The sequence below is a fragment of the Gossypium hirsutum genome, chromosome A11, assembly GCF_007990345.1.
Source record: "Gossypium hirsutum isolate 1008001.06 chromosome A11, Gossypium_hirsutum_v2.1, whole genome shotgun sequence".
Classification (NCBI taxonomy): Eukaryota; Viridiplantae; Streptophyta; class Magnoliopsida; order Malvales; family Malvaceae; genus Gossypium; species Gossypium hirsutum.
Window position 1 is genome coordinate 110,952,261 of NC_053434.1, and position 18,085 is coordinate 110,970,345.

The window sequence follows — 18,085 nt, forward strand, 5'->3', positions numbered from 1 at the left end:
CTTCTAAATATGCCAAGTTATTTTTTCACAATAACAAAGGAAATGAAAGCTTCCCTTAGCACATTGCAACAACTTTAAATTATCTCAACAATCTCTGCTTCTATAAAAGTAAAAATAAAGTTGAATAACCATAACGGTAAAAATCAATAAATAAGAATTTATGGAAGAGAACCAAAGTAGATAAAAATAAAAATAATCAACTCTTCTCTCTCTCTCTCTCAAACATTACTATTACTGTTGTAACACCCCTACCCGTATCCATTGCCAGAATAGGTATGAGGCATTACCGGAGTTTACTGAACATTTTCAGATAATTCTGAGTCATTTATTATTCATATTTTGAAAATAATCATAACGTCTTTTTATTGGGCCCTCGAAGCCCCAAACATACATTAAAAACCAACCGAAATTAAATCGGGATCATAAAAAAAAATTCGCAAAATCTTAAATTTTATTTTTCATCTAAGTACTTACCATTTCAATGCTTCTTATAATTAAACATGTTACCATTCAATCAATAGCTTGACCTTTGTCTAAGCGTCAAGCCACATCATTGTTAGTATACTTGCACATATTTCATATAAATTCAACATTGATATACTTATTTTCTCGACATGTCACACTTGAGTTTAATAATTGTCTTTACTTACATAATTTCCTTGTATCAACATATCAAAGATAATCATATATGTATATGTCATGAAACATATCATTCTCTTATCGTTTCTTCATAAGCATATATCATTCATTTCATTATATCAATATTTCATGCTCCATCATTTCCATATATTTTATGTATATTTATTCCGGTAATAGCTTATATCAAACTTAACATAAATTATATTCCATGTATTTATACTTATTTCGTTTATCTATCTTCATAATTATTTCATATAACCATTCGTCATTTGATACATATTACCTGAATATCAATTGTTCAATAGATGTCATAGTGTCTCCCATCCACAGTCTTATTTATCTTTGACATGATGCCATGGTGTCTTTCAACTATGGTTTTACTCATTTTCTGTCATGTTGCCATGGTATCTTTCAACCATGGTCTTACACATTTCATATCAGGTTGGCATGGTATCTTTCAACCATGGTTTTACACATTTCATATCAGGTTGCCATGGTATCTTTCAACCATGGTCTTACACATTTCATATCAGAGAGCACACTCCCGCGAACCTCATCCTTACAGTGGGATTACCAGTCCAGGCTAAATCCCCTGCAACGACAATTACTCTAATGAGCTTGGATCTGAATTACCAGTCCAGGCTAAATTCAAACCCTAATTTGGATTACCCGTCCGGGCTAAATCCATTTTACACGTATTCTTCGGGAGGGCTATATCAGAATAGGATCACCCGTCCAGGCTAGATCCTTTTTACCGTCAATTCCTTTTCAGAGATCCATTGAATTTTCCTTTCATTCAACTGGGGTTTATTTTCAATTTATATCGAGTATTATCAATATTTCATCAAATATCATGAATTGAACATTCAAATCATATTTTCATCACATAACCACATATTTCAAGTATTTAAAATACAATTCAAGTTACACCAACTTACCTCAATGCTTGTTTGTGTTTATAATTTCATTAATCTGATATCTTTTCTTTTCCATGATCAAGTCTCATATTTGAGTCGTCTGGATATTTATAAATAAATTTGATCATCATTTTCATTCATTTCATATTCTAATGCATTTAATTAATGCTCTAGGCAAAATTACTATTTTGCCCCTAAACTTTTAATTAATGACGATTTCATCCTTAGGGTCAGGAAAATAAAATTCTTGCAATTTAATTCTTATTTTCAGCTATTATTCTCATACATATTGATAACAGTCCATGAATTCTATAAAATATCAAAATTTTCCATAATTTCAACACTTTTCAATTTAATCCCTAAAACATGTTTTCCCTATCTTGAACTAAATTAATAATTTTATTCAATTTTGTAATTTAAATAATAAAATAATACATTTCATGCAATTTGGTCATTTCTAACATTTTTACAAAATTGTCCATAAAGTTTTACTTTTATTCAATTTAGTCCCTGAGTCTAAAATATGCAAATTAGCCATGCTAAATGAATATTCATATATTTTTTCCTTCTCCTCCTCTCCATTCCACACCCTTAATGTATATAACACACTTGTAAGTAACATTATCTATATATATTTTTTTATTTACTTTTATGAATATTCAAGTTGTCCATCTGTGTCATAGTCACTAAATTATTTATATCTGGAGCTATAGAGCTCCAAATTAAGATTCAAAAATTTTTCCTGAAACTAGACTCATATATATTCTTTCCATAAAATTTTCAGAATTTTTTGGTTTAGCCAATAAGTACAGTTTATTCTTTAAAGTTACCCCTGTTCTGTTATCTGACAATTCTGACCCTTCTTTACTAAAAATTAATTATCTCCTCGTACATAATTTTAATGGTATTACCATTTATTTATATTGAAAATATACTCATTAAAGATTATAAACATATAAATTTAAGCCCCTAATTATTTCTATCCAAATTTTGATGATTTTCCAAAGTCAGAATAAGGGAACCCGAATTCATTCTGACCTTGTCTCACAAAATTCATTATATTTCATGATTTACAAATCCATTACTTACACCGTTTCTTCTATAAGAAACTAGACTCAATAAGCTTTAATATCATATTTTATTCATCCTATAATTAGATTTCTACAATTTTTGGTGATTTTTCAAAGTTAGACTACTGCTGCTATCCATAACTATTTTAGTGCAAGATATTAATTACCATGTTATAAGACCCTTATTTTCTTTTTCTACACCATTTCTCATCACTTTCTCTTATTTTCTCTTCACTAACATATCAAGAACATAAGATCTTATGTAAGAAAACTCTACTATAACATTATTTTCATGCTTTGTTAATAATAACAAACTTAAAAACATATTGAAATCTTGATGTACTTACCTTTTCTTATTGACTTCAATCTTTAACTTGATTTTTCTCTCTCCCCCAGCTTCTATTTCTTGAATCCAACTTGATATTCTTGCTCCCCATCATCTCTTTGCTATCTTTCTCTCTTGATGGCTATGGAAATTCTTTCAATTTTTAGGTGAAAATAATGAATTTTTGGAGGAAGGACTAAATTGTAAGAAAAGGAAAACTTTCTTTCTTCTTCTTCTTCTCACGTTAGTTGCATGAGAATGGTGATCATCCCCCCTTTCTTTCCTTACATATATATATTAAATAAAATAATAATAAAATAATAAAATATCATTTAAAAATCAATTTAAAGTATTAATAAACTAATATTTATTTATTTAATTTATCTAAAATATCTTCAACACCATCATTGTCTCTAGATTTCTCTCTCTTCCAATTGACCATTTTGCCCTTCGTGATCTTTTAAAATTTCAATCTTGAGTCATCACTTAATTTGGTAAAATTGTAATTTAGTCCCTCATAATTCTTCACCTATTCAATTTGGTCCTAATTCATCAATTTTTCTTGGTTTCTAGATCATTCCACCGTTAAAATATTTTCACTATTAGTCCTTCAACTTTTCATATTTACACTTTAATCCTTCAAATTTTGAGTATTTACTCTTGGGCCATAAAACTTTTCTCACTTTTACAATTTAATCCTTTCTTGAATCAATATGTCATAATATACTTCCCAATATTGACATAACTCAAAATTTCCCTTTTTTGTCACTTTATTTTCTTATTTTACTATATCACGGATAATATTTTACTATGAAAATTTTCGGGGTATTACAACTGTCCAAATTCTTTAAGCTTATAAATTTAATCAAAAGAGAAAGGATAATATAAAACTGGGATGAAAATACTAAAATGACATTAAATTATTAAAAAGAGATATAAATGACATGATATCTCAAATTCAACAATCCTTTCTCTTCTCAAATATGTAAAATAAAATCATACTAAACACTCAAAATCCAAATTTAATTTACTTTCACTTCTTCAGTCCATCTCATAAAAATCAAAATATAAGTCAAAATACAATAGTTAAACATTATAATTTATATAGCAATTATGCAACCTATCAAATATACAGACATTGAACGATATCAACTTTCAATTTTCTTTTTATAATTTAACTTTGTAAAATTTCTTATATATGAAATAGTCTTGCTTAGTGCCAAAAGTTACCTTTTAAAGTGTAGTCTAATTTTGTCAGGTTGTTTTTTTTTTAATAAAACCTCTACCTAAACCTCACATGCACGGCTTAGACTTCAATTCTTAGCATATTTTCTTAATCCGTTGAATCCATTCGTCCACGGCACCTCAACAAACACAAAATTTCTAACTATACTTATTCGAATTTTTCATTTTCTTTAAAGTATTCGTATTCAATATTTTATAACTATTTATAATATCAATTCATGTTATTCAAATTTTCCATTTTTTTCGAATATCAATTATATCCAACACATAATCGAAGATAAATAAAAAAGATATCACACTCTAAATATATGAAAAAGATTATAGTGATGTATGTTAAAGATTCTCCTGTCTCCACCGTTTAAAATTGGTTGAAGACTGGTTCCAAGCTCTAAGTTGCCGCCCATTACAAACAGCCAAAACCGGCCAATGGATCTAATAAAAGGTTGATGCTGAAGTTATTGTTTTGATCAATTCCAGCGGAAAGTTAAAGATTGAAGGTTCCTTTTAGTGACATTGCAATGCCTTTATCTCTATTCCCTTTCTTTGCATTAGTAACAATCTTAACCTTTTTGGAGATCGGTATTTCAGCTTCGTATTGCCAAAACCTCTCAAATGAAACCCTTGGTAAAGCCTCTTGTCCTTTGAACTTTGACATCCTTAAGAAGTTCGTAAACAAAGACCCTGCAAGCTCTACCTTTGCTAACTTTTCTTCACAGTGTCAAACCATCCTTGAAGGACTCGATTTGGTCCGGTCCGAGCATCTTCGAATGAACGAGTACTTTGTTCCCCCTCCCACCACCTCTAAGGCATGCTGGGATTCCTATCAACTGCTAATAGGTGAGTTCATAAATGGTTTTGATATCGAAACTTCTTGCGGATATAATGCAGAATGGATTTCTAAACCCTGCATGGATATAAAATCTAGAGCACAATTTGAGAGCCTAATCCCCACTACCGTACTGTACCAATTAAGATATTACTGTACTCAGTCTTTGGATGATAGTTTTACGTGTGAATTATGTACTAGAAAGCTGCTCCAACTTAGGAAAATTTACTTCGATGGCATCGGTAGCACTGCGGGGAACATCTCTGCTTGTTCAGGGTATCTTAGTATGTATGCAGCTGCATTTATCAACAATTTTGGTCCAACTGATAAAGCAACTGCAAAGTGTTTGTTTTCCATAGAACTTAAACCAAAGAAATCGTGCAGTAGCCACCACCGAAGTGCAATTGCTGGTGCCACAGCCGGTTCTCTTGTTGGTCTACTTGGTGCCTTTTCTGCAATTTTAATCCTTCTGATGAGACGAAAAAGGAAAAACATAAAGGAGAGGAGTGATCGTGTTATGGAGAAGAACGATTCGGTTAAAGATGAGACTAGTTTGGTTTTCGGATTCGGATTGTATAGTAGAAGCACCGGTTTAAAGAAGTTCAAAATTAAGGAAATCAAAAGTGCGACAATGAATTTCTCGAGAGAGAACATTATTGGAATGGGAGGATACGGAAATGTTTATAAAGGGGTGTTACCTGATGGATCTGAAGTTGCCATAAAAAGGTTCAAGAATTGCTCACTTGTTGGAGATGCAAACTTTGTACATGAAGTAGAAGTCATTGCAAGTGTAAAACATGTCAATCTTGTTGAATTGAGAGGCTTCTGCACTGCAACAATTCCATTGGAAGGACATCAAAGGATCATCGTCTGTGATTTGATGCATAACGGAAGCCTCTATGATCATCTTTTCGGATCCGAGAAGAAGAGACTTAGCTGGCCTATTCGTCTTAAAATTGCCCTTGGAACTGCCAGAGGTTTAGCTTATTTGCACCATGGACTTTATCCTGCTATCATTCACAGAGATATCAAAGCTAGTAACATACTTTTGGACAAGACATTCGAGCCGAAAGTTGCGGATTTCGGCTTGGCAAAGATCAATTCTGAAGGAACGACACATTTAAGCACAAGGGTAGCTGGAACTCTAGGCTATGTTGCTCCAGAATATGCCTTGTATGGCAAGTTAACTGAGAAAAGCGATGTTTATAGCTTTGGGGTTGTGCTTCTCGAGCTTTTGAGTGGCAAAAAGGCATATGACAACGATGAGGGAAAGATTTTTCGGGTGACAGATTGGGCATGGGAGCTTGTGGAACAAGGTAGGGCATTGGATGTCCTTGAACAAGACATGGCGGAGATTGGATTAGCAGAAGTGATGGAGCAATATGTTTTAATTGCAGTTCTTTGTTCTCATCCCATATTAGATGTTAGGCCAACAATGGACCAAACTGTGAAAATTTTGGAATCTGGTCTTCCAGTTCGTTCCAGTTCCTAGGCTCTGCTTCTTGTATAACTCCTATAATCAATTGTATTTTCATTTTCTTGTAGTAAAAAAAGGGGTTTATTATAGTTTCATTAAAAACAATTTAAGCATTTTCGCCTTTTGAAAATAATTGCATTTTCTTGTAGAAAAAAAAGTAATTAATTGATTTTTTAAAATATTAAAAAATAATTTTTTTATAATTTTGATATTTTTTTCATAATTTTTAATTTTTAAAAAATATTTTTTATTTTTTGAATATTTAAATTTTAAAAATTAATTAATGGTTGGCGTGTGATCCACATATATGCCATGTTAAATTTAACAAATATTAACTTTTTTATTTATTTATTTTAGAGTATTTTAACAAATAACTCAAATTTAATAATTAAAATAGGTAAAAAATTAAATAAAGAGTTAAAATAATTTTTTTTATAAAATTAAAGGGCTAAATAAATTTATTACACCTACATAAACTAACTATATCTTAATTAAGAATTAAAAATCATATGAACACAAATTAAATTCAGAAATAGATTAAATTAAATTTGAGATTGGGATTAAATAATATAAAAAAGCTACTAATTAAGTACATCAATGCAGAAAAATGCAAACTTTAAAAGGGATTCATTTGGTACTAACCGCATGAATCCAAAGATAGAAACAGTGGGCTGGACGTGGTTCTGTGATGTACTTATTATTATTATTATTATTTTTCTGTTTTTAGCTTTATGTCGCATTATCAAAAGAATTTCCATTCTTTTTTATCAAATTAATAAATTATGTCATTTCATATGGGTTAGGTCTGATATATTATCAAATTTATGTCATTTCTCATCTATTGTTGAAAGCGTAAGAGCTTTGCTTTGGAAAGATTCACACCCGCAAACTTCATATTAATATACTGTATATTTATTTAAGTTTGGATCAATTTATAATGTAAGTTTAAAATTTTACTTAAATCCGTTTATATTTATTAAAGATTAATTCCAATTTATTTTAAGCCTGTTTATATTATTTTTAAATTTTTTAAAAAATATTTATAATATATTATTTTAATATTTAATAATTTTATATATTTTTTATTTATTGAAATTTTTTATATAGTCATTTTAACATAAGTAGTATTATATATTTTGTATAGTTTTTTAATGTATTTTAAATTATATAATATATAAATATAACATAATATAAAGTACTATAAACTTAAAACGAACTAAACCAGGTTCAAGCGCTTGAGTCCAACCCATATTTTAAATGAACCTATTTTTTGTCAAAGATCTATTTTTTAAATATAATATTTTTACGCAAATCCTTTTAAATTTCGAATTTAACATAGCAGGTAGCATATGTTGGAAGGGAAAAACATTTCGTGGCAGCTTGGCTTGCTAAAGGAAGTCTATTACTTGGGCCTTGAGTGTTTACAATTAACTATTGCAGGTGACTGATGCGATTGGGGGTTAGTTACTAATTAATTTGCTTCAGATTATCCCTCCTGTAATTACCGAAATATAAATTTATGTAATATTTTTTATATAAAATTTTTTGGGTGGATTAACAAAAGCACAAAAAACATTGTTTATGGGTTTCAGTGCTGAGAAGTAGTCGCCCTTCGAGCCAGCAGGTATACCCTGTGTGACGCCATGTGCCATGTTCGCTCCAATCATAGATGGATGGCGCGGAGCGAATTCCGGATGCCTGATTGCAATGGTTCCAGCTTCCAGTGAATTGTTACCTGGCCATTAATCAAACGTGCCTATGTCTGATCAGAGTGATATAACTGTGCATGAGTTATACGTAATGAGTTCAGTTTCCTCAAAGCCTCTCGGATCAGCAGGAGCCGAAGATGGGTTTTGGAAATTTGCATATAGGAAGCAGCAAGATATAGAGGGTTAGGGCAATATCCGATTAATGCAGCTGCGACGCCATGTCTTGCTGATACTCTATCTTGTACTAAAGCTATAAGCATTAAGAATGGTGCTTTCAGAGCAGCGAAGGGACAGTTAGCGGGAGGCTCTTGGGACGCGTTACCTGGAATATGCAATTTCGCTTCTGCCGGTGCAGAGCAGTACTATAGGTTTTGCGGATCCCTGTATGGACTCATTATATTCCAGGACACATGTACACCACCAATAATGGATTTGGCTCCTCGTTGTTAAACAATACTGCATTGGGGTGCTTCGCCAGAGGGTTATTATCCAGCGATGAGTAACAGCTTTATGATCCACATCCATTTCACAATACTTGCTTCAAATAGAGCCAGAGTGTCACTCCGAATGGCCTAGGGTGTTCCGAACCAGATTGCCCTAGATATGGAGCATGTTCGAAAGAGGTGACCAACATCCTCAGGTTGTTCCGAACAGAAGACACAGAAGGGGTTGACAGGTATATGACGTTTAAGCAATTCATGGCGGAGCGGCAGACCATTAAGAAATATAATTAAAATAACTGTTGCTGTAAATTTAGATATAACGAGAATTTAAAGCATGCAATTAATAAACAAAAATATATAACATTTTTCATTTTAATTTTTTATATGCATTTACACGTGAATTATTTTAAAGATTAATATTATAATCTTTTACTATAAAAATTTAATTAGCTCATGATTTAATATGGAAATTGAAATAATTTCAAATTTTAAAAGTATAATTACAATATTATATTACGAAAAATCAATTTAATAATTTACAGTTTAATTAATTTTAAATTTACATAATATTATTAATTAAGTTTAAATAAAATAATTAAACTACATGTTTAACTAGGATAATTTATTAGTTAAAAGAAAGGATATTTGTAATAATTTCAAGTTCACATGAGGTTTTTTTATATTATACACATTTTATCATTTATTTTCATATTAAATAAATAAATTTTTATATATAATATATAAATGTAAAATGGTAATATGTCAATAACGGTATTAATAATTTACGAAAATTGAATCAAATTAAAATTTATGTGTCACATTGTACTATTTAAAAGTTAACATGTAATTTTGATATTTATTCCAAGTTCACGCTTAGAATGATTAGTTTTAATGACATGTAATATAGTACCAGGGCCTTTGTAGCATTGGTTAATATGGATTTAGGTTAAAATGATTAATATTCAAGTTATGAGTTTAAGGACTAAATTATGAAAGTTAAAATAAGGGGTAATTTCATAATTTTACATAAATATGAATTATGGATTGAATTGAATTGAATACTTAAAATACTTAATTGAATGAAATTATCTATTTAGATCAAGATAAACAACAATCAGATTTAAATCGAGGAAAGACGAAAGCTTCGGATTAGTTTTAAATTCTACTTCTACAACCATAATTATCGAGGTAAGTTCGTATGAATTATAATCGTATTGATGTTAGCTAAATTGATTATTTACTATATTGTGTTAATATAAATGAACTTGAAAATGCTTATGTATCGATGTTTTGAGTAATTAACTGACAATGAATCCTGTTTGAACTTTAAGAATTCTTAGGATACGAATGACATGTCATTAGGGATTTTATGATTCGGGTGCTGGTATTGAATGTCCTGCCGATGATTGAAGTCCTGCATTTGTTGTGAATTCTCTACAGCTTGTGTGAGCAGTATCATGTAGCTAACATTTTGACCCACAGCTCATGTGTGCAGGCCCATTTCACAGCTCGTGTGAGCACTATTGAAAAGGAAAGGTTATGGTTATATGGAAAGACACACTATGTATGAGCATTCTCGATTATCCGGTGCAATTCTAGATGGTTCAATGGGTAAGTAAAGAAAATGTCATGGTATGTATACAAATGAAATGGTTTATGATTTTATGAAAATATTGATGAGTTAAATGATGTATCTTATAAAATCTATTTATGATATAATTGAACTCATATGTATCATGGATAAACTTACTAACTTGTGAGTTCGATGGTGCTTGTATAAGATTTTACTAAGCTTATGGTCTTGGTAATGATATCATGTTTATTCTATAAATTGTGTTAAAGAAATGGTAAGTTATTTTTGAGTTTATACGAGCTTACTAAGCACTAGTTGCTTACATAGTTACTTTCCTTAATTTTATAGATTATTGGAAGCTCGATCGGTTAGAGACTTGTCGAAGATCTATCACACTATCCAGTAATCATTTTGGTAGTTTTGAGTATTTTGTCCAAGGTTATAAATGGCATGTATAGGACCCTTTTATTATGATAGTTCTTAAATGTGTAGTGGTTGATTTGGTATGTATATGCTTTTGAAGTGTATGTTTGGTTTGATAAACTTTGGAGTTATGACAAGTTAGATCATTTTGGCCATTCTTAAATGCTTGTATATAATATCCTTTTTGGTATGTTTGTGATGGCATGTTAATGGCCATATATGATATCATTTAGTAGATAAATGGACTAGGTTTTGTACTTTAAGTAGGGTTATATTGATTTGTTTGGTTAATGATGTTTTGATATAAATGTGGTGCCTTTGAATGACATATTGGTTAGATGAAATAGGATGTTTGAAATGGTATGTTTATAAGTTTTTGAATGATGCTTAAGTCTATTAAATGTGTGCACAAATCGGATAGATGGTTAGGTGTGTTTTAGTTTCGAAATGGCTTGTTTTTAAGGTCAAATTATGGATCACACAGCTTAGGACAAGGCTGTCACGCGGCTTGGCAACATAACCATGTAAATTGTTCACGACCATGTGTCACAAGTTAAAGAGTTAGACGGTCAGTGACACGTCCATGTGACCCAACTCAGTGAGTTACAAGGGTTGGGACACCACTGTGTGTCCCTTTGTTCGATTGTTACACAGCCTAGGCTATGTCACACGACCTAACCACACGGCCGTGTGCCCCTTATTTTTAAATTTTGCAACTTTTTCTCAAATCTTTTGTTTTGTTTCAAATTAGTCCCGGATTGCTTCTAAACTATTTTTAGGGCCTCGAAGGCTCAATTTAGGGACCAAATGCATATGTTTGATAGGTTTTTAATGAGATTAATTTATTTAATGTTATGATGTTAAATATTGTTCCAATTGTTCAGTATTGCTTCGTAACCCTAATTCGATAACGGATACGGGTTAGAGGTGTTACATGGTTGGTGTGGTTCGTAAAGTTTTAAATAGAGAGTTACTTCGGTAGCTAATGTGATGTTTCGAATTGGGTTGGACCATCCCGATCGAGTTCGGGGCGTCACAGTAAATTATGTTGGGTAGATGCATGGTGGCCACATTTGGAGCAATGACGTACTGAAAGAAATTAGAAAGGCTACAACATAAGCGAACTGTATGAATCCAGTGTGTCACTCGCGTGAAGACCTATAGTTTTGAGTAATGGAGTTCGACAGATCGAATCAAGGTATTACCGGGGGAGTGTGTCGTGTACACTTGAGGTAAAGGACTTACAACTATGGGAAATTTGACGCACTTCGTTTTCCATGCGCTTATGCAATTGCAACATGTAACAATCAACATTTGGATTCTATAAGTTTTTTGGACAAAGTCTACAAATTATAAAACATTTACAACATGTGGAGAAACGTATTCCCACTGGTCCCAAATGAATGTAGGTGGCCGCCTGTATCGAGTGCTCCATTTAAGTTGTTACCCGTTAGATCATTGGGTTGTAAACTAAAAGGTCGCCCAACATCGACTTAGATATACGACAACATTGATATCTGGGAGAAGTCAAATCAATCGAGGTTATGTGAGTAGTGTAGGAACCCGGACCATACAATGCCGTCATGTCCACATCAAAGGAATGATACAAGTACAACACATTATTAACATCAATTTTGTTATAATCTAGTGCATTTTTTCCATATAATACAAATCAATAAATTATACAACTTTGTTCCAATGTTCACATATAGTCTTGATTTAATATTATGAAATGATAACAAAAACCAACTTTAATGAAAAAAAACTATATTTATCTAAAAACATAATGATGTGCAGCATCGATACAATAAAAACGTTTGATATTTATTGTAATGTTAACATGAGAAGTACAATAATAATATAAATCAATCTAATCCCCAGTTAGAATGTGTGCACATCGGGGTGGTCAATGGTTGCGAGTTAGATTCCTTCTTGATTCAACCTCCAGTATAGGTTGTGGTCTTGGCCTCTCATCTTCTTCACCTTTGTCTGTGGTTAATTACAACCGGTTGCTCCTCAGTTGCCATTGTGCATCCTCCGATCTAGGAATAGGTGGTTAGGAAGATGGCCCACCTTAGTAGAACAATAATCTCAAAGGTGTTTGTGACACCATCGGTGTAGGAGTATAACTATATTGTGTCTCATACACTGATGGCATAATGAATGGACTCTCAGTTGGTGTCTGAAACATAGACAACCTATATGTTGTCGTCGGTATCATCGTCATCAAAAATGTCAATGGCATCGGTGTGTAATACACCGGGGATGGAGGTTCGAAAACAAAACCTAGTATCGAAGTAGAAGTACAAAAATGTGGTGGAATATATTGTACTTGTATGAAAATTACAGGGTTAGTATTGTAACACCTCTATAGCCGATCCGACTATATGTACCCGGTATAAGATTATTACATTGGTGCTAAAGCATTTTTGGCTAGACATTCTATAATTCAGTTATTCATACACAGTGATTTAACTTATTTAACTAAAAAAATTTTAAAATAAACATTCAGAGTTATTAATGGATGTTTTTTTATGTTTGGAAATTATTTAAATTTTTTTTATTCAAAACAGGGGCAAAATGTCGATACTTAAACAAAAGGTATCGATATTTTATGAAAGGTATCTATATCGCTACAGAAAAACGATACCAAAATTGCATTCTAGAACTCTAAAAATTCAAGTTTTGATGAAAGTATCGATGCTTTATGTAACAACCCTAACTCGTATCCACCGGCGGAACTGGGTTATATAGCATTACAGAAATTTACAGAACAAATAAACAGATATTTCATATCAGAAACCAGTCATAATCAAGAAAAATGTCCCTTATGTAAGCCCTTCAGGCCCAAAATACGCATTAGAAACAAGTTGGGACTAAATCGAGTACTCAAAGAATTTTCCAGAAAACATTAAAATTTTTCAAAGGTGCAGGGGACACACGCCTTGTAACAGCCCGATTTTAGCTTAAATCAGAACAGTGATTTCAGAACTACAAATCTGAAGTCAAAAAATTATTTTTGTATTATTTTATGTGTTTACAGCATGTGATTATATATGTGTGAAAATTTCATGAGCTAATTTTATCGTTTAATAGCTCAATTTGAGAAAAAAGGACTAAATCGCGTAAAATGCAAAAGTGGAATTCTATACGTTACATGTGTTTAATTGCTATGTTTGATTAAATATGAAGTCCTTATGTTGAAATTAGACCTTTGATAGTGGAAATTGACATGAATAGTCATCCATTAAGTGTTTTTAAAGGATATTAAATAAGGTCATTTTTGGTAATTAGCTAAATAAATCTTAATTTAATAAAATCAAAGCTAAAATTATGTTCATCTTCATCATTTTCAACTGAAAATAAAGAATAAAAAAAGTCATTAACAATATTGCTAGGGTTCGGCCATGTTGATACTCAATTGAAGGTCTGTTTTTGTTCTGTTTTTGATGATTTTTATGGTTTCGTGATCGTTGCTTTGTGTTCTACCTAGCCCATGTCTTATTTTTTTATTTTGTTGATGATTTTGTGAAGTGCCATTGATGAATGCTTGAGCTTTGTGATAAATGATGATTAACAATAAATAATTGTTGATAGATTTTAATGTTTTGTAAAGTGATTTTTGACAATAATGTCAAATAATGATTAAATTGTGAAATTTGCAAATTGAGGTGTTGAAATGTGAAATAAATGAAAAATATGGGCTGCTAGGGACCTATATGAAATTCGGATAGGCTTGGGTTTAATAAAATTTCATGAATTTTGTGTATTTGTGAAATAGGGATTAAATTGTAAGAAATGTGAAAGTTTAGGGCTAAAGTGTAAAAAATGCGCAAATGTGTATAAGGATTAAATTGAATGAGTAGTTGACTAAAAGGTCTAATTTTTAATACATATAGATCAAGAAAGAAAGAAATCGGATTTAGATTAGGGAAAATCGAAGGTTATCGAGTAATTGATTCGATTCGTCAATTCCGAATACGAGGTAAGTTTGTATGTGATAATGTCATTATAAATATATGTTATATGCTTTGGTATTGCATAAAATGTGATTATGAGATTATGAATAATGTTTGAATGGTGAATATAACTATACGGATGCGTTCGACGATGAAATCGACAAGTGAAACTTCCCGGTTGAACCTTAGAAATAGTTTAGGATGCTAATGACATGTTATTAGGTTAATGTATTGGCTATGGGCCATGATATCGGCAGTTTGGGTGCGAATAATACCTTGATTTGGCTACGGGCCATGGTATAGGTATTCGGAGAGGAGTTACCTTGATTTGGCTATGGGCCATAGTATAAGTACTCCGGGATAAGTTACCTTAATTTTGCTACGGACCATGGTATAGGTACTTATCGATTGTGATCCTTGAGTATCAGATTTCTATTCCGAATGATTCAACGGTAAATAATGATGTAGTTGAGAAAGAGGTTAGTATGAGGTGGTATAGGTACGTACGGAACCTATTCAAGTATTACATTGAGAAAGTTCAATGAGATGGTATCAGATCATGTTTTGAGACATGAGAAAAGTTTGTGGTTAATGTAATTTCGATTTGGTAATGTGTAAATAGTTGAATTACATTTATTAGATGAATTGAAATAATCACTTATGAACTTACTAAGTTATGAAGCTTACTGTGTTTTATTTGTCTATGTTTTATAGATAATCAAAGCTAGCTCGGACTTGGGGATCGTCAGGAACCGTCATTACACTATCAATCATTTTGTTGGTACTTTTGAAGCCTTATGTATATGGTATATGGCATGTATAGGCTAGTGTCATTATGGTATATTTTGTGTTATGGAATTATAGCTATGTGGTTTGGCTTGTATTTGGTAAAGTTGTGGGATACGAATTTTTCTTATAGAATGTGTTTATATATGATATGTGATGTGAATGGTATGCCTTGTGAATTTGGCATATGAAATCTATATGATTGGAGTAGTAAATATATATTGAATTGGCTAGTGTTATTATGGCATGAATTGTATATGAATTGGCATGTTTTGGCTGCCTAGAAATGTGTAATGGTACCATTTTGGTGGCTAGGTGTGCATGATGAAAGGGTGACAAATTAGCTTAGCAAATAACCTATTTTTTGTCCAACGGGTAGAGGCACGGGCATATGTCTCAGCCATGTGCGACACATAGTTATTCTACATGATTGTGTGTCCCATGGGGTACCCTTTGAATTTAAGTCAGAATACCCTACAGGTTTGGTACGGTCTAGACACACGGACGTGTCTACTGGCCGTGTGTGGCACACGGGCTGGCACTTGGGCGTATGGCTGGCCGTGTAACCTAAGTCAATAACCCCTCCAGATTTCCCACGGCTATGACACACGAGCATGTCTCCGACCGTGTGGTGCAAGTCAGTATGTATGCCTTGTTTTCACACGGCTTGTGACACAGGCGTGTTTGGTGGTCGTGTGAGGCACACGGCCTGTTCACACGAGTGTGTGACCCTTAAATGTATGAAAATTTTCTAAGTTTCCCAAAAATTTCAAATGTTATCAGTTTAGTCCCGAACCTCTTCTAAGCATGTTTTAAGGTCTCGTAGAACCTTATAAGGGAAAATATGATTATGTTAGATTGATATTTATGTGAAATTGAATCATGTATGAGAAATGTATATTATATGTTGTGCTTTGATTGGTAATGCCTTGTAACCCTATTCCGGTGACGGATACGAGTTAGCAGTGTTACACTTACACGCCCGTGTGGCTAGGCTGTATGTCTCACACGGTCAAGAGACACACCCGTGTCTTAGGCCATGTGGGAATTCGAAATAGGGGCACACAGCTGTGTCCCAGCCCGTGTCTATACCCGTGTAACTTTCAGACTTTGGTCACACGGCCAAGTCACACACCCATGTGCTAGGCTGTGTTAAACATACTGACTTGTACAATTTTAAAGATAGAGGGGACACGGCAGTGTCACCTAGCTGTGTGTCATACACGACTGAGACACACGCCCGTGTCTCTACCCTGGTGAACAAAAATAGACCATTTTTCTAGCCACATTTCTCACCCAATTTTGCATCAACCTAACTCAACATTTTTACACAACAACAAGTCATAACAAGGCATTCAAAATCAAGCCAAAATCAATACTTAAACATGTATTACTATCACATACAAACAATATGCCTTTAGGCTCTTTAAATGACAACATAACTTATATCAATCAAATAACCAATTTCACTTACATGACCAAATACATATATGCATAATTTACCAAATATACCTATTCAACCCAACCATCAATATACCTATAAAATTTCCATCATTTAACCATTTCAAACACACATCAAACATGATAAAGCTACTTACATACACATCAAAATTTATCCATCACAAGCCATTTAAATGGCTAGTTCCAACAAAACATTTATATGCCATCATTGGCCAAATTAACCTATACATGCCATTATAACCAAAATTAATTTACTAATTATACCGAAAAGGTTGATGGATAGTGTGAAGTTACTCCGACCAGCATCCAACCAAAATGAGCTTTCGAATGACTATAAAACATGGAAAATAACACAAAGTAAGCATTTAAGCTTAGTAAGTTCGTATACAAGGTAATTAACTTACCATTTAATCACATTTAAGGTAAGCATGCTAATATAAGCAAACCAATTTGGCCGAAAGCCTAAACACATATCCTCAACATGTTAGCAATGTACCACTTTCCATAACCAATAAACATGGATGTACATAATCATTAGGTAAGTTTCACATACATGTATCATTCATCTCATATTTCAATATATCATGTAATATCCTTTCCATGTAATTCAAGTATATATCCATAATTGTTCATTTCGGACTCATATTGTTTCCTATTAGAACTTTGCCCTGTTGAACCATTTAAAATATTGTTGGATACAAGGGTAGTATACACGAAGTGTACAAATCTGTAATCCGTCAATTCATGTACTTTTATGCTTATACAAGCATGTAAATGGGAAGCTTTTCCAAGCCACATAGCGGGAAGCTCATGAGAGCTAAGTAACGGGAAGCTCATACGAGATGTATATCAGGAAGCTCTTGCGAGCCATAAATCGGGAAACTCAAGAGAGCCATTAATAGGGAAGCTCGTGAGAGCCAAATATCGGGATGCTCAAGAGAGATGTGGTGTGTCCGCAACACATGCAAGATCACAACCAATCTGGGAACCCTAATGACATTTAGTTTGTATCCATTGAATTTTTGGGGTTCAAACGAGACTCTGTACTTTCGGATATGTGATCAATAATATACATGGCAATTTATACAAATCACACACAACAATATTCAATTCAATTGATACAAATATACAATTTAGTTACACGAACTTACCTCGACAAGTATACATAGATTTGTAAGCTACTAATCTAATACTTTTTCTTTTCCTTGATCCAATTTCGTACTAGGTTTATC

General features: G+C 32.4%; 1 protein-coding gene across 1 annotated transcript; it reads left to right on the top strand.

Annotated features, from left to right (window-relative positions):
- The first annotated feature begins 4,714 nt into the window (after window positions 1-4,714).
- On the top strand, window positions 4,715-6,531 carry LOC121210053 (probable LRR receptor-like serine/threonine-protein kinase RKF3). Its single transcript, XM_041082134.1, has one exon. The coding sequence runs from the start codon at window positions 4,715-4,717 to the stop codon at window positions 6,512-6,514; it is 1,800 nt and encodes a 599-aa protein (XP_040938068.1). The 3' UTR covers window positions 6,515-6,531.
- The last annotated feature ends 11,554 nt before the right edge of the window (window positions 6,532-18,085 follow it).

What these genes read in the sequence shown, in the direction of transcription:
- LOC121210053 (XM_041082134.1), top strand. Translation starts at nt 4,715, where the DNA reads ATGCCTTTATCTCTATTCCCTTTCTTTGCATTAGTAACAATCTTAACC.